Consider the following 26,073-nt stretch of genomic DNA (forward strand, 5'->3'; position numbering starts at 1 on the left):
TTACATTACTCTCGCAATCTAAAACTTACCCCAGTGCTGGGTCCTCACTTATGTATACCTACTCGGATGTGCTTCAGACCCCTCAAGTTTCAAGATTGTGCAATTCAAATAATTCAAATTCTTTGTTGCAAAAGCAGAGCTCCAGTTCATTGGTGCATGCACGTTTATACCAATGACAAAGTTCTTACATCATTCTCATTTATTACTTATAAAGAGAGTTTGAGGGCTTGTGTTCATTTGCTTTTACAGTTCATATCGAAGGAGCCAAATTAACTCAAAATTCTGCATACCAGCTAGACGACAACTCTGAGAAAATGGCTGTATTTACAATGATCCTATGGATTCTTCTCAATCTCTCGTGCATTTTAGCAAATGATTACGAAGATGTGCAAGTTATTAATGGGATGGAAAATAAAATCTCATTTTTACCAGGTAAAATATTTTCATTGTTAGATGAACTGATTCTGCTAGTTAATGATCTTTGCTGTTTTCATCCTTTCTGGTGAAACTTAAAATTTGAAAGTTTTACTTCAAACAAGTTATAACAGTTGTTCACAAATAAAGTGCTGTTAAAGAGAAGGAAAAAGCTTAACCAGAAGACAGGAAAATCTTATTATAGTAATACCAGAGGTAACAAATTCCAGATTTAATTCTGTTAACAATTATTTTAGGTTCTCTGCTGCGAATCACCAGAGGATATATCGATGCTATCAGCTGCTTTGACAAAATGCTAATAGAGGTTATTCATTCTAACTCATTGTGATGCAAGGTGAAATATTAAAATTCCTAAAGCAGTAAATGTAACTGGTTGAGTTGATATGGTAGAAGGTCAGGATTGAGATTCCAGTACAAGAGTAGTGTCTGCGCTACGATCTTTTGCATGAGGCATGGAACCACAATCCTGCAAATCTTCTCAGGCAGATGTAAAAGATCACATGCCATTATTTCTGTGAGGAATAATATTTATTTCTGTACCAGCACATTCTAAAAGAAACCATTCTGGGAGTTTGCTGAATGTTGCTTTATCAATAGACTATCTAGGTACTTAAGTAGTAATGAATTGCTTTGATATGTACTGATGCATGAAACATAAAGTTACATCTTGTTTTGTTTAAGTGAATTACAACACAAGCACAAAATACAGCAGACGATGAAAATCTGAAAGCAAAAATGGTGTAAAGGATCAGCGTGTCAAGCAGCTTCCATGGACACAGGGAACAGTTAACTCTCCAAACAGCCAATGAAAGTCATTGACCTGAAATTTTAACTGTGTTCCTCTCTCAAGATGCTGCCGTAGCTGTAATACTTGATTACCATGCAAGCAGTTTAATTTTACTTAATGTTTATTTAGTACTTAAGTTTCAAAATTGCAGGATTTAATAATTAAATGCAACAAAATTTCAGCAATACGTTACTTGTACTAAAGCAGCATGAAACTTTACATACTTAACATGAGTGCCCCCTTTATTTAAAATTATCTTCTTCCAGATGGTTCCTGTAGATGCCAAAAGGAACTCACTAAATGGGATAAGCTATTTGTAATGCTGGAGAATGCGCAGATGAAACAGAACATCCTGCAACAATCCATTCATGAAGTGTGTAAGGCAGAATTCCAAAGGGTCCGGTCTGAAATGCTCCAGATGAAAACAATCATTGCAGACACTACCACAAAAGCCATAGAAAGTGCAATTTTGCACTTCACAACATACGCCGACAAGAAGTTGGCATACAACGTTGAAGAGTTCAGCAAATCCAAATTAGAAAATGAATCAGAGCAGAAAAATACACTGCTGCAGCTTCTTTCAGTGGCTCAAGATCTGTCCAACAGACTCAGAAATCTTGAGACAATTTGGCAAACGATAATGTACATAAAGGATCAAACTTCATCTCAAGACATGAATAAAACAGTTTCAATAAACTTAGAAGACATTCTGAATTCCTATGAACTGTACCAATCCAGGGGCGAAGTGACAGTGTCACAGAAATGCTCTGTGAAACACACAATACCATCAGGTAACCTATCTTACCATTTTTTTAAATACTTTCTACACGCTTGTTCTCATTCAGTTTGGGTCACTACATACCCATTTCTAACAGCTGAGACATACCTCTCTCTAGCTTCTAATATCCACAACACATGCAAAAACAAAACAGCCAATGTAGTATTAAAAGTCCCAAAAATGTTTCTGCCTGGTACAACATGCCACCTAGTGTGTTGGTTGAGTACTGGGAGGGGGTGGGGAAGAGAAGTGGCTCGGGGGTTGGGGCAGGGGATTGGGGAATTCAAGGATCAAGTTTATATTTTTTAAAATAGATCTTTATTTTAAGTTTGGCTATATGTGGCAATGCATGTGAAAAATATTAAAACAAAACTTTTGGTACCTCTTTTTACACCAGGGAACTTCCTAAATGAAATGTACTGTATATGTATGTTCAGTTTAGGTCAGGAACAACTTGGATAAATGACAAAATATGATTTTGTAATTCTGATAATGTGAAACATTTTCTCTCTGCAGTATTCCTTCTGTTAATGACAGACTGGTAATTACTGCTTTCTCCAATAATCACTCACCTTTCCCCTTGAATCACTTAATGCAACAGCCACTGTGAATATAAAGATTGTCCAACATCACAATGCATGTAATTTTAAACTTACACTTCTTTTAGCCCACCACATGACCACTGTTGCTGTTGTCTGACTTAACAATATCTTTGATATCTTAAATAAGTCATGAACTTGGAATAGTCTTCCGGCTTAGTGGCAGCACTTCAGCTGATGAGTCAGAAAGGGAAATGTTTAAACTCAACCTGCCTTTGTGTTCCATTAAATGCTTGAGCTGCGTGTGAGTGCTTGAGTGTGAGTGTGAGAGACAACACACATTTCTGCCTATTGTATCGTTTCAAAGTTGCACACTTGTTCAGAACAGGAAATAGCTAGAAATGACTTGGTGAGATATTCCTGAGCGCCACCTCCTTACTGTCTGGTTTTGAGGGTCTCCTGAGCTTTTCAAACCTGTTGCCTTAGCAAAATGAGAACACCAATACTATTTCATCTAACACCTGCAGCAGTTTGGGCCAGTACTGAATCCAGCAGCATAACATTGCTGCAAATTGGTCAAGAAACTGAAGGCTCCGAAGATCAAATTATTTCCTGTTTTAACAGTCATCCTCCTCTGTAACGTACAAGATAACTGTAGACATGCCCTATCCCAAGACCCTCAGTGGTCTTCATTCCCCACCCCTCCTCCACCTTGATCTAGTAACTAGGCAGCATTAAAATAAGGAAAGTTTAATGTTTCATTGATGAATGAAATGGAATGATTTATAGATTGCTTAACAGTCTGAGAAGCCAGAACATTGGTTTTCCTTCAGTGACCTTAACTGAAGTGCAAAAGTCAGTAGTGACCTGCGCTCCAAGTTTCATACTGTACACTCCTTGCTTCAGACAAGAAAGTAAAACAGAACCATACATTTACAACACACTGACTGACTGGTAAGCCACAACTGAGAGCCCCGAGCTTCACTTCTACAACTGAAGCAGCAAATACAATATAAATGTTATTTTAATTAAAAAATACCTGTTTCAACATCATTTTTCATTTAACATTCATTATAAAACTTGGTATTTGGTCTTTCCTAAAAGAGGAATTTGGTTAACTACTGTGAGAGAAAAAAACGTTGAATATAGAATGTTAAAATAAAAGGCATTGAATGCAGCTAATATTTTCTCTTATTGTCCCTTAGATTATGATATGGCTCTGATCTTCCCGATGCGTTCAAAGAAGATTTTTGCAAGTGTCCATCCTGACAAGATGATTCTTAGCTCCTTTACAGCTTCTATATGGGTAAAAGTCACAGATGTGATGGAAAAAACCATAGTGTTCTCCTATGGAACAAAAATAAATCCTTCAGAAATTCAGCTATACTTCAATCAATCTTCAGCCATGCTCTCTGTGCACAATAGCACCAACATAGTCATTGCTGAAAATGCAGTCTCCCCTGGGCACTGGGTACATTTTTGTGGAACGTGGAGCAACAAGGATGGAAGTGTGACCCTTTGGGTGAATGGAAAACTTGCTGCAAGATCTTCAGGACTAGCAGTTGGTTATGTTATTCCAGACAGAGGAATACTCCAGCTGGGTCAGGAAAAGAATGGTTGCTGCACTGGAAGAGGCTTTGATCAAATGTTGGCCTTTTCAGGAAAATTGACTGGATTCAATATATGGGACAGAATGCTTTCTGAACATGAAATTCAGAACTTAGCCAATCACGAGCATTCCAACAGCATGAGGGGGAATGTTGTTGGCTGGAGTGTCACAGAGATTGCCGTTCACGGTGGTGCCGAATTCATCTACTATTAATTGAAATTGATTCTTTCCTAATTAACATGTTCAAAGAATGGATCTGAAATTGTTAATGTTATATCTCTGATTCTGAACCATGAGAAAAATTCCCAATTATGCTACAAAGTCCTCCAGGCCCAAGTCCAAAGTGAATTTTGTAGTGCAATCATCTTACAGTAATTTATGTACAGAAAATAATTTCTCTCGTTACAGATTTATGTTGATATTAAAACACAGGACAGACACAACATTTAGTCTATGACACGAGCTCGCAGCAATCACAGAACTCGTTATTGCGCTGTTAAATCTGAAGCCTGGTCAATTGGATTTTAAAATCCAATATCTGCAAAACTGCAAAAGAAAACTGTATATTTTATAATTTATCTTCCAGTTGCTTAGAGCAGTCAGACCAGATTCATTTTAGAAGTTGGGACAAATGCAGCTTTAATCTAAATTCTTACAGAAAAATACCCTTCACAACAGTTAATATTCTCAAATACTATTACTTTTACTTTACAACTTTAACTTTAGTGCATAAAAATGCATGGTTACTTTCATTTATCAAATGATTAATTAGCAAGAAGCAGTAAAGGTGTGAACTTACCACTCTGCATTGGAAATCAAAAATATCACTGCTCAATGTATGCATACATGAAATAATAATTTTGTGATCTAATTTGCATTGCTTTACAACACAAGGTCTATGTAATGCAGTATGTAATGTGTAAGGCTTCTGATATTAGTCATATAATATGAACAGAAAGAATCTAATTTTGTAATAAACTGATATTAAACAACGCATTGGAATCTGTGAATTTTTTTTTAGCAAGAATACAACATGCAAGCAATAACTGAGAAACATTCAAATGGACTGCATGAAAGGTAAACTTAATAAACCGCATCTCATCTTACTTCTTGTTCATTCCCTATATCATAAGTTTTATTTCCAGTATTAAAGCAATTCCTTTATAGAAGTTGTCATTCAATTTGATTCTTCCATCCACACTTACATGCTGTACTTTCTAAACCATAGTCAGGCAATGAATTAAAACACTTCACATGACACTCTGGTTCTCTGTCATCTAAATTTGTGCGTTCATATCTGAACCTTCTTTAGAATTTCTAAACATCTCCTTAATTTTCTCTGTTCTCAGAAAAATAGCCTTACTTTTTTGTTTCCATATAACTGCAGTCTTCCATGCTTACTATTCGAGAAATCTCCCCTGCACCCTCTCTAAAGCCTTGTGATGCCAGATTTGATCAGTATCCGCCCACTGACGCCCAATGACTGCTGTCTAAACGTTTAATATAACACACTAATTTTGAACTCTGTGGCTCTATTTTTCAATGCAAAGATTCCACACATCTTTTAAAATTATGTACTCAACCTGCCTTTCACAACACTACTAGTCTTTGTTCCTACATTGCCTTTGAAGTTGTACTATGAGTAGTAGTGCGATCACTGGAATTGAGTATGATATTCTCCTAATGGATTGTCTATTGCTGGGTCCTCAGGTGGCTGCAGAGTCCAATCTGGGATACACATTCTGGTACAGTATGGGCAGGAGTAAGTGATGGCTGGGGTTGGTGGTTGGGTCTTTTGCTTGTTCTGTTTCCTTTTGCATTTGGCACTTGCTCTTTGCGGTAGAACGGAGGTCACTCGCATGAAACGCAGCTCCCTCTTGAACAGATTTGCTCCAGGTGTATCAATTGAGTGCAATGTCGTCCCAGTTTTGAAATGTAGTATAGAATTTATTCAGGCTAATTTTTATATGTTTTCTTTAAAGTGCTTCCTTTGCCCAGGCACTCCCTTCCTTCAACTGGGAGGAAAGGATCTGTTTGGGGGAATGTGAGTTAAGCATCCAAACAACATGACCTATCCACCGGAGTTCATGTTACTTTATCATCTGGAGATGCTGTCCATGTTGACCTCCTCCAGTATGCTGGTGTTACTGCGAATGTCCTTCCAGCTGATCCTTAAGATCCTTTGTAAGGCTCTTTGGTGATATTGGTCCAGGCTTTCAGGTGCCTACTGCAGCTGGTGCATGATTCAGCTCCATACAGTAACGTAGGAAGTACGACTGCTCTATAGACCAAAGGTTTTGTTTGGACCTCAAGGCCACGGTCTTCAAAGACTCTTTTCACTACTCAGGCAGTGGTTAATCTTCTGAGTCAATGTCCACTTTTGAAGAGAGAAAGTTGCCAAGATAGGGGAAGAAGTCTACATTTTCAAGGGTGATATCATCAACTTTGATGGAGGGCTGGATAAATAGCTGGTTGGGCAGGAGTTGATATAGGACCTGACTTTTTTTATTCAAGACAATATCCTTGGCCCTAAGTGCTTTGGCAAAGCTATTTGGAATAATTTTAATACATTTTTAAATGACTCTTATCCTACTGAAATTTCCATTAAAATTAGCCACAACAATGTTCTGCATTAAGTTCCATTTGTTCAGCATCTGCCCTTGATTTTCAGATTCATGTTAAATTCCTTAATATTTACCAAATTACTGAGCTTTGAATCAGCCAAATCTGTGAATTTATTGCCAGCTTGGTCCATTGATTCGCATCAATAAACTGGAATATATTCATAAAATAATGGGAATACCAGGGGAAACTGCTATCCACTACCTGACAGCAAACAACAGAAGTACAACTATGAGACCCCCCAGGCTGTGACAGACTGGGTACAAAATTGAACTGTGATGCTTGTGCAAGAGTTCAAATATGTCTGTACACTCCATTGCTGTTTTAAATGGCATCTTGTCCACATCCTAACAATTACTAATGTAATTCCAGCCATTAGCCTCACATTGACTGAAGTCAGGAAAGCATTCTCCATTAAACCAAGATCCTCCAGGAAGTATGTGTGCTACCACTGTCAACATTCAGATAACTCCACCAGTATGGCATTGGAGCAAAGAGGGTGCAGCTCTGCTGATTTCTGACACCCACCTCAGTATTCTGGTGAACAAGGGAGTAGAGGAGGCTCAACCTGAGCTGAGACGTGCAAGATGCGATCACTCAGCCTACCTTCACGAAGCAATCGCATCTCAAATGGGGGTGGTGCTGAATGAAATACAATGACCTAGTATTTCAGTAAAGCAGAGAGTGGGAATAAAGGGATCCTATTCTGGCTGGCTGCCGGTTACCAGTGGAGTTCCACAGGGGTCGTTGCATGTATGGTAATGATTTGGACCATGGTATTGATGGATTTGTGGCTAAATTTGCTGATGATACAAAGATAGGCAGAGGAGCGGGTAGTGTTGAGGAAACAGAGAGCCTGTAGAGAAACCTAGATAGTTTAGGGGAATGAGCAAAGAAGTGGCAAATTAAATACAATGTTGAAAAGTGTATGGTCATGCACTTTGGTGGAAGAAATAAACGGGCAAATGGGAGAGAAATAAAAATGCAGAGACACAAAGGGTCTTGGGAGTCATTGTGCAGGATGCCCTAAAGGTTAACCTCTAGATTGAGTCAGTTGTGAAGATGATGAATGCAATGTTGGCATTCATTTCTAGAGGTATAGAATATAAGAGCAGGGATGTGATGTTGAGGCTCTATAAGGCACTCGTGAGACCACACTTGGAGTATTGTGTGCAGTTTTAGGCTCCTTATTTTAGAAAGGATATGCTGACATTAGAGAGGGTTCAGAGGAGATTCACAAGAATGACTCCAGGAATAAAAGGGTTACTGTATGAGGAACATCCGGCAGCTCTTAAAACATAGAAACATAGAAAACCTACAGCACAATACAGGCCCTTTGGCCCACAAAGTTGTGCCAAACATGTCCCTACCTTAGAAATTACTAAGCTTACCTATAGCCCTCTATTTCACTAATCTCCATGTACCTATCTAAATACCTCTTAAAAGACCCTATTGTATCTGCCTCCACCTCCATTACAAGCAGCCCATTCCATGCACTCACCACTGAGTAAAAAAACTTACCCCTGACATCTCCTCTGTACCTACTCTCCAGCACCTTAAACCTGTGGTCCTCTTGTGGCAACCAGTTCAGCCCTGGGAAAAAGCCTCTGACTATTCAAATGATCAATGCCATCTTGTACACCTCTATCAGGTCACCTCTCATCCTCCTTCGCTCCAAGGAGAAAAGGCCGAGTTCACTCAACCTGTTTTCATAAGGCATGGCCCCCAATCCAGGCAACATCCTTGTAAATCTCCTCTGCACCCTTTCTATGGCTTCCGCATCCTTTCTGTAGTGAGGTGACCAGAACTGAGCACAGTACTCCAAGTGGAGTTTGACCAGGGTCCTATATAGCTGCAACATTACCTCTCAGCTCCTAAATTCAATTCCTTGGACTGTATTCCCTGGGGTTCAGGAGAATGGGGGGGGGCGGGATCTCACAGAAACATTTCAAATGTTAAAAAGCCTGAACAGATTAGATATGGCAAAGTTATTTCCCATGGTAGGGTATTCTAGGACAAGAGGGCACGTCTTCAGGATTGAAGGATGTCCATTTAGAACTGAGCTGCAGAGAAATTACTTTAGTCAGAGGGTGGTAAATCTGTGGAATTTATTGCCACGGGGAGCTGTGGTGACCAAGCCACTGGGTGTATTTAAGGCAGAGGTAGATAAGTTCTTGATTAGTCAGGGCATTAAAGGGTATGGGATGAAGGCAGGGGAGTGGGAATGACTGGAAAAGTTGTATCAGCCCATGATTGAATGGCGGAGTAGACTCGATGGGCCGATTGGCCTACTTCTGCTTCTATATCTTACGGTCTTATAATATGATATGTCAAGATGAATGAGCCTGAATATTTGCAACTAAATCTCAATATCATGGATAGTTACAGCATTCATATTCTTCAATACAATAACTCTCTCTCTCACTCAAAGACAAATCCATAGTTCAAAGTAAATTTATTATCAAAGTACAAAGTGTCACCGTATACAACCAGATTAATTTACTCAAATAATCAATAGTAGAATAATTATCATAATAGAATCAATGAAAGATTGCACCAGCTGGGTGTTCAGCCAGTGTGCAAAATACAACAAACTGTGAGAATAAATAAATTAGCAATAAATGTCAAGGAGATGAAGAATTCCTGAAGTGAGTCCATAGGTTGTGGGAACAGTTCAATGATATGGCAAGTGAAGTTATCCCCTTTGCTACAAGAGCTTGATGGCTGAGGGAGAATAAATGTTCCTGGACCTGATGTATGCATCTTTGCTGACCAGCTGTTCCAAGGCTGAATGAAGAGCCAATGAGATGGTATCTGCTGTGGACCTGGTGCTCTGGTAGGCAAACTGGACTGTCACATCACAGGCAGGAGTGATATGTTTCATCACTGATTGTCCAAAAAGGTCAATCACATCTTCACAACTTGCAATTGCTTTTGTCTTTGCCTGCAAGGATATATCTGATGAATGTTGACCCCACCATTTATTACCAGTAACATGCTCTTGTTATTCTTTTACATTGCAGATTTTCAGGAGATTCCCAACCTACAGCCACCACACAGTTTCTCTTGCTATTCACAGAAGACTGGGAGCAGGAAGACACTGCCATTGCATTCAAAACCAGGAAGTATCAGTTCGGTGAAACCAGAGCAGACTAGATAAGATCACTGGCGTTTTGGAGCACGTTTTGCCTGAGTACTGGTGACACTGCTGTTATGTCCATTCAGGTATCAGCCCTTTACAAATAACTACCCAAAAGCAATTGTGATATAGAATAAACTCCACTGTCATAGGATTTATTTTCAAAAAACCTGTACACCAATTATGTTTTCAACTCACATTATGGGAGGACAAAAAATAGATCGTTGTCATATAGTCTGTTTCCTGGGTGTAGCGACTACTTGGAAACAAACTGAGAGGCAATAATGCACTTCCAACTAACTGATTCTAGTGGAAAAAGTATGTTTAATCCACTATTACGGACCAACAGTAAAATCATTCGACTCTTCCATAATTCATGTAAAACAAAACAGACAAAACTTGTGTAATTGGATCATATTCAAACAAGTTTGAACAGTCAACAAAAGATATATAGATCCTACTCAACCCCTCTCTGTGCTGCCAATCAGGTGAACAGGTGGCTTTATTCATTTATTTTTATCACCACCCAATGTTGTGCACTGCTTGCTAACTTCCAGCCAAACACACGTGACAAATTTCCTTAACCAAGAGTGAGGATGTGTAACACAAATAAGAGTACAGACAGACAACATATAGATATATGGCTCCTACACTAGGAACACAACCCTCCGAATTATGCCGGAGACACCCATAATCTCAATTCCATGGTAATATATAAGATGTGACTCAAATATTATTTGGATGCCAGGAACACTAACTATTGTTTCTTCAGTTCTTGCAGAACTAGAACAGTCTTATACTGTTTTCATATTTATCACTCTTAAACTAAGGGACCGATGAACACGGAGCTTTTGTTCAAATGTCACCAACTTGAGATGATCCCTTTCTCTTTACTCAGAGATTGGCTAATGTGCTGTTCCGAATACTTTCATCTCTTTCTGCTTTTTTCCCTCAGCATCTACAATATCTGGATCAAATAAGAGCAGAAAATGCTGGAAACCCTTAAGCAGATCAGGAAGTCTCTGTGGAACAGGAGACAGTTGACATTTCAGATCAAGGACTAAAATGTCAGCTGTTTTTCTTTCCACAAACTCTGCTTGAACTGTTGAATGATTTCAGCATTTTCAGTGTTTATTTTAAATTTTCAGCATCTGGTTTTTTAGAAATAAATTTTAATGTAATACTTGACTTTTGTTGATGTTGATTTTGATCACTAGAGCAATTCAACCCCAACTTCAGCAATTATTTTTCAAGTTGGCAGCCTTCATCCCTTTATAGCAGCCTTCTGTGACATTAACAACACTGATTTACACTGAAACTAGGTTTGGCTGTGAATCCAAGCATTACCTTAAATATTCAGATATCTATTACTTCCAAGATTTGTCTCAACTGAATGCAGTCCCTTTCAGCAAATCAGCCAGGTTTTATAGGGCACTAGTCATCAGCAATCCCAAATGGCAAAGGATAAGGCAAGTTCCTATTCAAATTAATTTTGCCTTAGGTTAATATTTCTAATTATTTTAAGAATTTTAAGTTATTTCTAATTAACTTATGTTCTTTTGCAAATCTTATAGTAATATACACAGACCTGGTGTTCAATGCAATACCCTCACTAAACATGGACACACATGCACACATACATTCAGCCTTCAAATCAAGAAATAAGCACCTCAGAATTCCAACTATTAACTGAGGAATTTGATTTATTCACTTGTGAACCCAGCAGCATAGATTTCTGTGCTTGTCATATAGGTGGTAACATCTGAACAGATTGTTGTGTTTGAAGGACATTGCATGCAGAATTAATGCCTACAAGTGAAGATAAAGATTAAATATAAAGGAAGTCTTCGCAATGACAAAAGGGGGGGGAGTGATACATAAGACTTGCGTAGGGGCGGCGGGGGAAGTGAAGCAAATGGACCATAAATCCTTGCTGTGATCTGTCTGAAACATGGGAAAGAATACAATTACGTAATTCCCTGATAAACATGAGAAAGTCTGCAGATGCTGGAAATCCAAAATGCTGGAAGAACTCAGTAGGCCAGGCAGCGTCCACAGAAACAAACACACAGTTGATATTTCGGGCCAAGACGCAGAAGGAAGGGGGAAGATGCCAGAATAAAAAGGTGGGGGGGAGGGGAAGGAGGCTAGCTGGAAGATGATAGTTAAAGCCAGGTGGGTGGGAAAGGTAAAAGGGCTGAAGCAGAAGGAATCCAATTGAAGTGGACCATGGGAGAAAGGGAAGGAGGAAGGGATTCAGGGGAAATAGATAGGCAAGACAGAAAAGGTAAAAGATCAGAGTGGAGGATAGAGAAAGGGGGGGGAATTAGTTTACAGGAAGGAGAAATCAATATTCATACCATCAGATTGGGGGCTACCCAGGAGATAACAAATCTATCACTGTTAACCTGTTGTTCCTCCACCCTGAGAGTGGCCCCCATCTTAGCACAAGAGGAGGCCATGGACTAATGTCAGAACAGGAATGGGAATTGGAATTAAAGTGTTTGGCCATCAAGAAATTCTGCTCGTGGCATATGGAGTGGAGGTGCTTGATGAAGCACTCCTTCAACTTACATTGGATCTCTGTAGTGTAGAGGAGGCCACATTGGGAGCACTGGACACAACAGATGACACCAGCAGATTCACAGGTGAAGTGTTGCCACACCCAGAGGAACTGTTCGGAACCCTGAATGGAGATGAGGGAGGAAGTGTATAGGCAGGTGTAGCACGTAGGCTGTTTGCAGGGCTAAATGCAGGGAGGGAGATTAAGTAGGTGGGACAAATGGACAAGGCAATAGCAGAGAGAGTGATCCCTGTGGAAAGTGGAGGTGGTGAGGGTAGGAGGTAAAGATATGTTTAGTGGTGGGATCCCTTTGGAGATGCTGGAAGTTGTGAAGGTTGTGTTGGTGTGTGGACGTTGATGGGGTGTTAGATAAGGACAAAAGGAACTCTATCACTGTTAAGGCAGCGGGAAGATGGGGTGATGTTCGGGAAATGACAAATGGATATGAAAATGATAGCAGCATCAATAATGGAGGAATTAATACTTTCAGACAACTAGTTAATGTAATTAACTGAAATGTTTCAAAAGACAAATCAAAAATCTTGATTAGTTCACACTCATAAGACTAAAACAGGATGCATTGCTGGTTTGTCTTTGCCCTTTCCATTAATGATTAATTTTAATCCTTTGAAGTCAGAGATTAAACTAGGTATAATAAATGCCTGGAACAGAGCAGCAAACATTCTCCAATTGTCCAGTTCATTTCAGAAAAATAGAAAATGTGTGAAAATGTGGCTGTCTATTTCATCACTTCCACTCAACAATAGCTGTGTCAGTAAACCAATTTAATCTAGCTCGGATTAAGGTATCACTTTGTTCTGGATCTGATTTCATTTTACCAGTCCATTGTCTGACAAGAAAAATCAAATCAATTTAATTATCATTAAATCAATGCATGAATAGAGCCAAACGAGACAGTATTCCTCTGGGGCCAACGTGCAAAAACGTACATGCACGAGGGAGAGGGGGAGAGGAGAACGAAACAAGAGAATACATATTTAGTCCAATACTCGAGTGGCAAGTCCTACAAATGGTTCCTGGCACTCCAGCCTGCCATTTTACCGATCCAACACTGGAGGGCAGCACCGATGGAAGGCCACCCTCAACTGAGCTCAGATGACACTCTGGTGTCTCCTCACCTAGACTGCAGCATCAGGCAAGCCCACGGCTTGAGGCCTTGAAGCGACGCAGCTGCCTTGCCTCCTATCTCTCCACAGAACAAGGGGAACAAGCTTGCGGCAATTGGAGGTGATGGGCAAGTAAGGAGATTAGGTGAGCGAGGGAAAAGGGAATGGGGATTGGTGAAGGGAATGGGCATTACCAGAAGTTCAAGACCACTTTGCCGAGCACCTGCACTCCATCTGCCAGAACAAGCGGGATCTCCCACTGGCCACTCATTCCCTTCCAACATGTCAGTTCACAGCCTCCTCTACTGTCCCAATGAGGCCACGCTCAGGTTGGAGGAGCAAAACTTTATATTCCGTCTGGGTAGCCTCCAACGTGACGGCTGGAACATCGATTTCTTAAACTTCTGGGAATGCCCCCAACCCCCTTTCACTATTCCCCATTCCCTTTTCCCTCTCTTATCTCCTTACCTGCCCAACACCTCCCTCTGGTAATCCTTTCCCTTCTCCTTCGCTCTTCTGTCCTCTCCTATTAGATTGCCCCTTCTTCAGCCCTGTATCTCTTTCACCAATCAACTTCCCAAGTTTTTACTCACCCGTCTCCCCCCACACCATTGGAAGGGGGAGCGGAAAAAGGGATGAATGGCAGATGGAAACAGAACCAGAAAGGGAGGGTTGAGGAGTGGAAGTGGAGGGGAGGGGAGTGTCTAACTAGCAGTCAATAGCACTCATGGCCAGCGAGGGATCTGCCTTGTGCGTGAATGGGCTGTTGAAAGGACAGCAGATTGATGTCCTGTGAGGGATACTGCCGACCTTCCTACTTGCAGCAGTTACAAGTCTAGATAAGATTTTCCAGTTGCTTATTTCTGCTGCAGCGAGCGTTGATGCTGCACACCTATAAAGGGAACGTCAGAAATATTCTCACATCCCATTGTACAATACTGGTTCGCTTCCAACCTGATACCACAGACAAGAGAGAAGGAAACTCTCAAGGCTTTTTGGTTTAGCACTGGCCATTCAATGGACTATTTCACCAATCATCCAGTTTTGGGCATGTCTTCAACAATGACATCAGAGCACAGGAGAATGGTCACGTGACTGCCAATCTGTCCTGTAGGGCAATGCCACCAAATTGGCAGGGTAGTTATCACTAAATTAGGCTGCTGGGTACAACTGGGAGGCGGCCTAGGAACATTAATTGTTCCTGCAATAAGAGTTGAGTGGCAGGTAGATATACAGTTGGATGATCCAGCCCAGTGATGAGGCTAACAACATTCAGCCTCGTTAATCTTGAAATCCAAGAGCACTGGCAGTCAGGAGTGGCTGTCAGAGAAGTGCTGCTCATCTGAAGCTGCACAGTGACAGTATCTTGCTGGAAACGGACAAACACAAACTGCACTGATGCAGACCCTATTCACCAGCTGAGGTTAGCACTTGATTACTAGTGTACAAACACCCTGGAAATGGGGCAATCGGTTTGAAAAACTGCCCGACTTATTTCTGTGCCATTGAAAATCAACTTCTGCAAATGCAAATTTTAGAACTGAAATACACTTTTCTTTCTGCTATCTCTCAATCTAAATCTGCTTTCACTCCCCTTTCATTTCACTTCATCTGATATAACTGACATTTTATTGACTCTCACTGTGCTTTCCCTAATAATTCTTCAACCAGCCAACTAAAAAAATGCTAGTTAACAGAGGGATAATGATGATTATGACGTCCACTCAGGCCTGAGAGGCCAGCGTCAGGCATTTTCATGCCTTACAAGGCGCAGAACGAAAGGCTGCATGTCACACAGACATTTTGCAGTATTTTTTTCTTTATTTTACGAGGTTGAGTTGCGAGCTCAACACTCAACCTGGCATGAATGGAAAGTGTATTCGGGAACGTCCTGACTGGATTCGAACCCGGGAACCTCCATTCCGGAGTCTGGCGCTGATGTCACTGTGCCACCAACCGACAGAGGGTCTAGGTGATAAATATTGCCTATCACACTATTCCAATGGATAGGAGGAATTTTAACGCAGAAACCTAAACAGCCATTACGCAGAAGGTTGACACCATGGATCATCATGAGACCAAAGGATAAGGATGGACAAGACCCAAATTCTTTTATGTCTTGTCGCAGTATAGGACAGGACATAGAAAGATTACTGCATTGCAATTTACTGCAATGCTTACACATAAACAGCATGAAAGCATCTGAGGAAACAAAGTAAGACCCTACACTTTAAGTGGAGACATTTACATCCTCAATAACACTTGAAATTTTGGGCCCTTTTATTATGTAAGGAAAAATGATAGCCAACTGGTACACAGAAAGATCCCACAAATAACATGGAGAAAGATTAGTCTGCATGACTCTAGCCAAAGAGTTAATAGCTGTCTACAACGGACTGGGAACAAAACTACTCTTCTTCACACACAGCCTTTTACATTCACCTGAGCAGACTCGGTGTAATCGCTTATTCAGAAATCAAGAGCACCACTTTCGGCAATATATTGGTGTGTCAGGCCAGGTTATAAGATGAAATCTAGAAGTAGAACTTAGAGTCGCCACATTGCCAGACAGGAAATTACAGTTGTATATATAGGGACAAGTTCAACTCACCTTGAAGCACACTGTTTACAATTGTTTCTGCATGCTTTGCCAGGATCTCTGGTTTGCCGATGGCTGCAAGTGAGAGATAATTAGACATGTTCCGGGAGAGTTCTTTGTTACCCATCTCCAGGAATTTCACTGCGACAGGGACAGCAAGAGCCATTACTGTTGGATTACTGTAGTTCTGATAAAACAAAGAAAGTGTGAGCAGTTAAATACAGATTTTAATATTATTCAAATTGCAAAACCTGGCAGATTTATTGTCAGTGAACAAACTGGAATCTGGGAATTACAGTAAAATACACTTTTTCATAAAACAATGAAGCTTGGTAATCATGTATCAATTATTTGTTTTTATTAAGTTTCACTTACTTTCACTATTCAAATGAAATATATTCATGATGGTAAATTTCAGGAAGTAAAACAAGACTGTCATAAATTTGTTAAGGTTAACAAGCGTCATAAAACAAAAATTTCCAAGTCAGCTTTAGGGAGCATGCAGAATTGCTCACTGTGGAAACAATAAACTTGCAAAATGTAGAGGAAAAAAAATCATAGGTGATAATTTCTGCACATTTTGTTTTGGAGCAGAGATATTTTTCATGGGAACAGCTGCATCTTGACTCATAAGAAACACAATATTGACAGTCCTCATTTCCTGCAACATTTTCTTTTCTGGCTTGACTAATATGTTTGCTTTTTTAAAAAATTAATTGGCCAGACTGCTCGTTAATATGAAAAATATACTTTTTCTGTTTGTGTCTTCTTCACTTTATTTGCAACATATTAATTTTTGCTTGATTCGCTCAGCTACCTATTATATGTGTCAAATGACGGCAACATTACCTTTGCTATGATCTTTGTTCATCTCCCATGCTCTGCCTTTGACCATTAAAGTATCTTTGGCAAATACAAAGCTACAGACCTCTTGCCACATTCAGTCTCCAAGTCCAGTTCACCCTAAATGGAGTCGGCCTCGGATTTCACCCTTCCTGTATCACACCCTTCTGATCACTGATATTTCCTCTAATCCACCACTAACTTTTCTCATATAGGTCAAATGCCATTGGATTCATTCTCGCACCTCATTTGAACTGGTTGACCGCCAGTGTCACCTCTCACTTACCTCATCTGATATATTAATTACAAAGGAAGCTCTGTTCCTCCTCTCAGCACTGAAACCTAAAGAGCTCAATGCTATTAGCTTAACTCTCAAGCTCCCTTCTCTTTTATTTATAGAATTTGAATTTACCATTTCACAGATTATCATTCCCTCTGAACATCACAGTATTGTCATCAATGATTTGTCCCCAGCACGAGACACCTTCACTGCTCCATATTCCTATTGATTCCAAGCCTTTCCCAGGTCAATACCACGCAGTCTTTCTCAGGAAGGAAATTCTCTTGATAGAGGGTCTCAGCCCAAAACATTGACTGTTTATTCCCCTCAATAGATGCTGCCAGACTTGCTGAGATTCCTCCATTTTGTGTGTGTTTTCTCAAGATATCCAGCATCTGCAGAATCTCCTGTTTAAGTCACATTATTTACTTTTGTTTTTCTCTCGCCCATTTCCTTGTTTTTCAATTGATTACATCAGTTCTCAAGTCTACTCAGTGATTCTAATATCTGTAGTACCTCTTTCTCACTTTTAACACCGATATCTATTCCTGACAGATTAAGTGCTGTTGTTGTACGGCAGCTTTACCATGAACAATCAGCAAGCACCATTTTCTAAACAATCTTACCTCTTCTTCACTGATTTAACCCTTAGTTCTCCAGCAGTGTCCACTTTGTGCAAGATGCAGCCACCATCCAACTGCACTTTCTTTCTTGGGATGTATCTCACACCCCCACACTGGCATTCAAAAATCCACATCCAGAACTCTTCCAAAGGTCTTTTTGACTAGGTTCTGTGGCCCTAATTATCACCATACACCATGGATGGTGGAATATAATGATCGCAGAATTTGGAATGTTCATTGCACAGAAAGAGGCTATTAGACCCACTGCTATCGCATTGTCTTTCTACCAGAGATACTCAACATTTCTACCCATGCTCTTCTGCCATAAACTAGCAATTTTTGTCTCATTAGTCCATTCAATTAACATTTGAACTCCACATTGCCTTCCCACCCTACACCTGCAGGCAAGACCAAACCCAACTGCATGCCACACACAAGCTTTACCCTCTTGTTGCTATTAATTCTATATGCTTTATGCTGTAACCATGATTTCTGGTCTGCAGTCCCTCCATCAATGGGATAAGGTCCAGTTCAGAGTAGTGGACCCTGCCCAGTACATCACAGACATACCCCTCCCCACTATTTAGTGGCATTTGCAGGAGGTGTTTCCTCAGAGATGCAACATCTCTCATTAAAGATCCCCAGCATCCAGGCCATGTCATCTCCCCTCTGCTACCATTGGGCAGCAGATACAGAAGGCTTAAATTCACAACATCAGGTTCAAGAACAGCTACTTCCTGTGAATCATTCAGATTCTGAACCAACCAGCAAAACCCTAAGCACTACAATTTAGCAACAGCGTGATCACTTTGAACATTTTGCACTAAAATTGACTATCTTGTCCCAATTCTGTTCTTCCTTGTTAATTTGAATTTATATTTATTTATTCATTTAATTCTTACATCCATCTCATAACGAGGGAGTAAAAATATTTGCATTATGACTCCGTCGCAATGTACAGAATTTATAAGTCTAATGGCTTGTAGAAAGAAGCTGACCTGTTGGTCCTGGCTTTAACACTGTGGTACCATTTGCCAGACAGAAGCAGCTTACGGTCGGGGTGACTGGTGTCCCCGCTGATCTTCCAGGCCTTCTTTATGCATCTGCTGCTGTAAGTGTCCTCAATGGGGGGAAATGGTTTAACTTATGGTTTTCTTTCTTATCGATGCTGCCTGTATGGTGCTATGTTCTAGTGACGCTGCTGCAAGTGTGTTTTTCATTGAGCCTGTGTATATATGTATTTGTGCATACACAATAACCTCTATTCTGACAGCAATGAACACAATATCCCAAAGGTTCCGCATAACTTATACTCACTTATTGATAAGGCCCAGAATTAAGCATTTCTTACTAATCACGTTCTATGTCTGAGCCTACCTTTTTACGTTTTTATGACTTGTGTCCCCCTGTTCCTGCACCCTATTCAAATACTATCTTTTATTCTATATTGATTTTCCTCATTCTTTCTACTTTTCTGCCCATTCTACCAGCCAGTTTGTACTCTTGTAACTTATCACCATGCTCTTGGCACTTCACAATATTGTCAAGCTTTGTGTCATCTACAGTTTTAGAAACTCTGGCGTCCACGGCTGTTTTATAGAATCTCTGACTGGAGTATCTAAATCTGTACCATTATTTTTATCTGGAAGTCCCCCACCCTCCCCCACGCAAAGACTGCTAAGTGACTGGAACGAATGTACTAAAAGAGTTACAGCATGGATTTCCAGTTTAAGTTTACAAAGGGCTTGAAACAACAGACTTGAGGATGAAATTAGACTAACTACGATAAACTGACACCAAGGGCAGGAAGGCTACCCAGCACTTGATAACATACAGTCTAATCTCAGTCTAATTAAACCAACAAGCTGCTGTTTCTAGACTCAGAAAACATTAAAATGATAAATCTGTTACTAAGAGGTCAACTTCATTCTGTAGTTTCATGTAGATGGCTTATTAGTTTATGAAAGTCAAAAATATGGTTGACTTGCTAATTAACCTCATAACCACGAAGACTTTCCTGTCAAGGCTAACCTTATTCTACATAGTGGCTTATTCCTCCTTCCTTACGAGTCCTAATGAAGGGTCTAGGTCCAAAATGTTGACTGTTTATACCCCTTCATGGATACTGCTTGACCTGCTGAGCTTCTCCAGCATTTTATGTGTTGCTTTTACTCTACATATCTTGCTCTGTCTTGGGCTCATCAAAATTTGTTTGAGATATTGCTGAGGTACTTCTTTACAATGCTGCCATTAACTAGGGGTTAATTAACATAGGAACACAGCAATCACTTTATTAAGGGGATTGTTTGCTTTTATTTAAGAAAAATTAAACAGTGAAGTATTAGTTTTAATTTATTTGTCATAATCCTTCCTTTAACATTCTAATTCACATGTTCTTTCTGTTTTTTTATTAAAATGCAGTTCAGAGGTGTATAGACCAACACTACTAGATGTGTTTGCTGACAACATTGATATAAAGCACCACCTAATGGCAAAGAAAGAAACAGCAAAATTGCAATTGGGTTGACTCCATTTGAGAAGGTAAATGAAAACAGTAGACATTAGCGCCCTCAAGGGGCCTGACAGATAACTGATTATTATGAGAAATAATCTATGAATTCTATGTCTATTGAAATCTGTATGATCATAAGTTATAAAAACACATTATCCCCAGCATCATGAAAGAAAAATGATGAAACAGGTTAGGTATGAATTTATGATCATTTAGGTTCTGAAATCTTACAAGAAAACATACAAAAAAGGCTCCTAATTGAAGCACGGCTCAGATTTAGGAGAGCAGTTGAAAGCACAGAATCAATGGAGGCAGTAGTCAGAGACGCAAGTGAGCTGCAGTTAAGAATGGAAGTGGGAGTGAACAAATTTGCAATGACTGAACAGAACCTGCCTGGCTGTTACCATTGTGGCAGGGGCTCACATACACCAGGCCAATGAAGGTATAAAAGGCAAAACTTACAGAAAATGCAACAGAGTAGGGAACATAAGGCAGATAAAAATAAATGGACTGCACAGAGAAGAGACAAAGATAAAAATTCAAGCTGCAGTTTCAAAAAGAACACTAATCTACATGCCAATGTGATAAATCTGATAATTATGAGAGTGACAAAGGACTGGGTAGCCTTGAAATTTAAATGTGAAAACTAACAACAGACATGGCTTAAACCAGAAATGAACAGCAAATTAATTAAAACGTAATTGGACACTGGCTCGGCTGTTTCAGTCATTCCACAAAATGAGTTTGAATGGGATGTTAATGAATCTGAACTGAAGCGTGCAGATATGTAATTAAGATCGTATACTGGAGAAAAGCTAACTTCCGTGGGAATGGTATTCAATGAAATACAACAAGAACACTGAGCTTGTTTGTGGTAAAAACAGGAGGGCCAGTACTGTCAGGTCGTGATTGGCTGAGACAACTACAACTTGATTCTCCATTTGCACGCCACATCCCCTATAACAGAGTCAACTAAAAACGAATTAAGAAAGGTACTGGATGATGCCCGAGCATCAACAGCATTCAAAGATGGCATTTGAAAGCTCAACCCTATCAAGGGTAAAATGGTATTAAATGAAAATGCTACACCCAAGTTTTACAAACCTCATCCAATTCCTTATACCACCCATGATAAAGTAGCCAGTGAGCTAGATCGCATGGAGGCTGAAGGAATTCTTTCCAAAGTTGAGTGCAGCCCATGGACACCAGTGGTCCCAGCTGGAAGGAAGAATTAGGCTGTCAGATTCTGTGGTGATTTTAAGGTCACCATCAACCCAGTACTGAAAGTAGATTAATATTTTCTGCCCAGGATATCAGGTATCTTTGCAAACCTTTCTGGAGGGAAACACTTCAGCGAAGAGCACTTAGCTGGGGCCTACCTACAGCTGGGAATGGAAGAAGAATCCAAAATGTTTTTCACCATAAACACTCAAAGGTTTTTGTCACTATAATTGGAGCAGCATCTGCACCTGCACTCTGACAGACAGCTATGGGCCAGGTGCCACAAGGCTGCCCAGACACTCAGTGTTACCTGGATGACATCATTGTTACTGGTGAGGATGAAAAAGAACATCAGCAAGACAGTGTTAAAAAGATAAGAGGATGTTGGGCTCAGAGACTGATGCAACAGAGCAAATTCTTTAAACCAAGCATCATTTACTGTGGTCACACTACTGACACACACAAGTGTGTTGAGACCAAGGCCCAAGTACATGTCAGAGGTGCAGTCTTTTTTAGGATTTGCCAATTACTATAACAGGTTCCCAACACACCTGGCTGCTGTGCTCCACCCTTTGAACTCATTACTACAGATTGAGAAGAAATGGCAATGGACAAATCAGTGTGTGGTGGCTTCCCAAAAAACAAAGGAAATGGTGCCATTAGAAGCTGTACTCACACATGATCCACATTATTCAGTTTGCTGTAATGCCTTGCCTAATAGTATTCGTGCAGTCACATCACGTTATGAATGATGGAAGTGAACACCCCAAAGCCTTTGCATCACATTCCCTTACCAATGCAGAGTAAGTTATGCATAGATTGACAGAGAGGCCTTGAGTCTTGTTTGGGGTGTAAAACATTTCACCCAGTAACTGTATGGGAGAGAGTTTATCCTCATTATTGATCATCAACCACTGGTGTCCATTTTCAATCCACAGAAGGGTGTTCCACTAACAGCAGCAGCACAAATGCAGAGATGGGCTCTGTGTCTTGGAGGACACAATTACAATATCAAATTCAAGACGATGACTGATCATGAAAAATGCTATTAGGTTGTCCCTTTTCCCCTTGGAAAAAGAGATACCTGAAAATTTTACTGAAGAGGACAATCCTCTTGACAATCTCCCTAGTGCAGATCAGAAGTCTCCCTATCACGGCAGAGATGATCCAAAGTGAAACCAAAAAAGACCCCACACTGTCCCAGGTCTACATGGCAACCCAAGATGGCTGGAATGTGCAGCAGAGATTCTACTTCCTCCATTTTTACCAGTGCTGGTTTTAATTTGACCTTGATAGGGGTTGCCTTACTTTGGGAATGAGAGTTATTGTACTATCTATGCAGAGATCTGATGTGCTGGAGTAGCTAATGCACAAGTTGGTCATCTAAGTGTGGTCAAAAATGGAAGCGTTGCTCAAAGCTTTATCTGGTAGCCTGGGATAGATCAGCAGTTCAAGCAGCTTGTCATGCACTGTTCGAGATGCCAACACGTCCTGAAAATGCCAAGGGCAGCATCTCTCCATCCCTGGGGTTAATAAGAGAATACTTCAGTAACCTAGTTGCACCTTCCCAAGATCAAGATGCACAAACTAGAAGAAGAAAAAGGAAGAAGAAGAAAGGTGACTACCACTGTCGGAACCACTGCCTGCAGTCTCGGAGTCAACCCCTACAACCACCATGGAAAAGATCTCCAAACTGGAGGTTGTTTCACAGCCATAAGTCTCACCTGCCAAGCAGAGTGACTCCCTTTGTCCCCAAGAAGGAAATTAGGAAGGCAAAGAGATCAAGTTAGATAAATCTGGCAACAAGATTAAGAAAATCTCCACCTTGGTGAACTGCTGACCAGGCTTGAAGGCAAAATGGCTACACTTGCACCCACTTCTTATGTACCTACATTCTAAAGACTGGTTTTAGTTTGACATTGTCCCACAGACTGCTGGGACCCTGACAGCACACAAATGCAACCACAGATATTAACCAATCACTAGCAATTTGAACAATACGGAACAGGCACAGCTGGATTAAACTATTATTTCACACTGAGTCCAGCTGAGGAAAGTGGAGCTTCACCCAAATTTAGACATGTATTTGCACAGGATTGTCCACTAGAATTAACGTTTATTTAAAACAGACTTGCCAAGAATGAATAGTTTATACCATTTACCTTTGTATCATCAAAACAGTGTCAGATTAATTTTCATTTTTAAGTATGGCATCAAACTAGTAACATCCCTTTTGTATTTATGCCTTGAAATGCAAGGCTCTAGCTCTACACAGTAAATGCTCCATTCTTACTGGTCAATTGGAATTCTCAGCATATTTATCAGCATCCTTAACCAAGTCCAGGAACGCAGACCATGAAATATAATATATTAAAATTCATCTTATACTCGTATAGAACCCAATTATACAGCAACATAATCATGACAGCATTGAGTGGGCAGAGCAGTTAGCTTCACACCTCTGTATTCATTTTAAATCAGAGGCATTTGGTACTCAGTGCTGTTTACAGGAAAAAGATCAAACACAACTTTAATCAATTTACTAAGTCTCATTACTGTTTGAAAATATTTTTAACATATTTTGGGATCAAAACAAACATAAAAATATAAACTAACAAGAGAAAATCATCAGATGCTGGAAATCCAAGCCACACGCGCAAAATGAGAGCTCAGCAGGTTGAGCTGCGTCTATGGAGAAGAGTAAGCAGTCGATGTATCGGGTCAAGACCCTTTATCAGGACTGTGATGTCTCAACCTTTGGAATAGAAATTCTTCGATTATCTGGTCCTGTTGAAGGCTCTTGGCCTGAAACATTGATGTTTACACTTTTCCATAGACGCTGCCTGGCCTGCTGAGTTCCTCCACAATTTTGTGCGTGCTGCTTGAATACATAACTGCAACCTTTAATTTTTTTTTGCACAAGCATACACAACAAAACTCACTTGAAAGATGCAGCTCATCACATCAGAAACAATTTTAGCATGTGGAGTGTCTTCATCCTTACTGACTGGTTTCAAATTATGCTCCAAGCAAGATTCCCACAATGTTACCAGAGCCTTTCCATGGTTCTCAATAGATTTTGTCTTCCTGATGGCAGTGGTGATTCGAGTAATGCAGATTTCTACCACTGCCTGATCATTGTCATTGGTGAGATAGTCCTGGCAAAAAGAAACAAAATCGTAGGTTTTTTTTCCATTAAGATGCAAAATAAAACAACTTAATTTTCCTGAACACTGAGCAACACTGTAGCCAAAATCAGTTTCTATTCTGACTTAGATATGTTAACCCATGTTGTCTCAACCTTTGGAATATAAATTCTTGGATTATATGATCAGTGAAGAACTGACAGCTCTCACCACTGCTCACAAGTGATCCAATGTTCCATACTACAGATTCAATGTCCACCATCAGCTCTTAAGCAGAAAATGTTATGATGCCGGGCAGATGCCTAATCACATTAAGCAATTCTTACAAATAGCAAATAAGGGTGTTGAATAAAACAAACTTGCTTTTTTAAAAAAAATTCTAAGAAGACTAACCCCTTGAACATCAATGTAACATAGAAGCAAAATTGAAACACTAAAATATTAAAATAATATTTATTTCAAAATCAGTGCACTTTGCAATAATTCTTTTCAGGTAATTAACATTCAAATACTTAGTTAATTTTTTGGGTGCCAGAGAGTAATCAGTGGTTAATTTTTAAGGATTGTTATTTTAATTTAATAGTTATAATTATTTATTTATAAAGTTATAGAAAAAGGCCTTTGGTTTATGGTTTTTGGCCAACTCATATTTTATAGTGAATGAAATTAAGTTTAGAAATTACTTCAATTTTAGTAGTTTTTAAAATGACTCTGAATATCAGCGGAATTAATAAACTATTACAATTAGACACAGCCTGCACAGTTAGCCAGGCTGATAACAGTTTTGACAAATCTCAGATCATAGATCTTTCAAAACACATTCTGGGAAAGTTACTTCACTATATCACCAGAAGCCCTGTTGCCTCACAGACCATGATGCTGGAGTCCAGGATCATTTGGACCAACTGGATAGTGTCTTCACATCTAACATGGAGATGTAGAGACCAGAAGCAGCAGATCTGGCCAGGGATCTGCGTCAGCAAGCTCTGCCCCATTGCATTTATTTAACAATTCATCTATGCCAAGCTAGAGGTAGCAGAGTTCTTAATGTTATAGTCACTGAATGATAAATACATTCCATCACACCAGTAAAAAAAAGTGTGACTCTGCAATATGATCCATTAACAAAATCACTTCCATATATCAGTTGATAAGATTTCTGTTGGAAAGAAACTATTTGTGGTTATTTGGGAGTGATTGAGTGTTAGGGTCTGGATGTCTGTCTTTCACCATTCCCTATCCCTGTCCAC

General features: G+C 39.9%; 2 protein-coding genes across 9 annotated transcripts in view; one reads left to right on the top strand and one right to left on the bottom strand.

Moving 5' to 3' along the window:
• Positions 1-26,073, bottom strand: part of veph1 (ventricular zone expressed PH domain-containing 1) — a 238,005-nt gene that overhangs the window by 181,060 nt on the left and 30,872 nt on the right. For all 8 annotated transcript variants that reach the window (XR_009507288.1, XM_059946577.1, XM_059946567.1 and 5 more), the window contains exons 3-4: positions 24,620-24,835; positions 16,211-16,385 (exon numbers count right to left, since the gene is read on the bottom strand). Coding sequence is in view for 7 of the 8 variants with exons in the window: in XM_059946577.1 (XP_059802560.1) it covers positions 16,211-16,385; positions 24,620-24,835 (391 nt within the window). In the remaining variant the exon portion in view is untranslated. The remainder of the gene's footprint in view (positions 1-16,210; positions 16,386-24,619; positions 24,836-26,073) is intronic.
• On the top strand, positions 254-5,141 carry LOC132379054 (pentraxin-related protein PTX3-like). Its single transcript, XM_059946555.1, has 3 exons — positions 254-432; positions 1,489-2,013; positions 3,745-5,141. Exons 1-3 carry the CDS (start codon positions 315-317, stop codon positions 4,359-4,361), a joined length of 1,260 nt encoding a protein of 419 aa, XP_059802538.1. The 5' UTR covers positions 254-314; the 3' UTR covers positions 4,362-5,141.

Source organism: Hypanus sabinus, chromosome 2 (genome assembly GCF_030144855.1).
Source record: "Hypanus sabinus isolate sHypSab1 chromosome 2, sHypSab1.hap1, whole genome shotgun sequence".
Taxonomy (NCBI): domain Eukaryota; kingdom Metazoa; phylum Chordata; class Chondrichthyes; order Myliobatiformes; family Dasyatidae; genus Hypanus; species Hypanus sabinus.

Coding starts and splice junctions, on each gene's coding strand:
- LOC132379054 (XM_059946555.1), top strand. CDS start 315: ATGGCTGTATTTACAATGATCCTATGGATTCTTCTCAATCTCTCGTGC. Junction 433..1,488: donor TAAAATCTCATTTTTACCAG/GTAAAATATTTT, acceptor ATCTTCTTCCAG/ATGGTTCCTGTAGATGCCAA. Junction 2,014..3,744: donor GAAACACACAATACCATCAG/GTAACCTATCTT, acceptor ATTGTCCCTTAG/ATTATGATATGGCTCTGATC.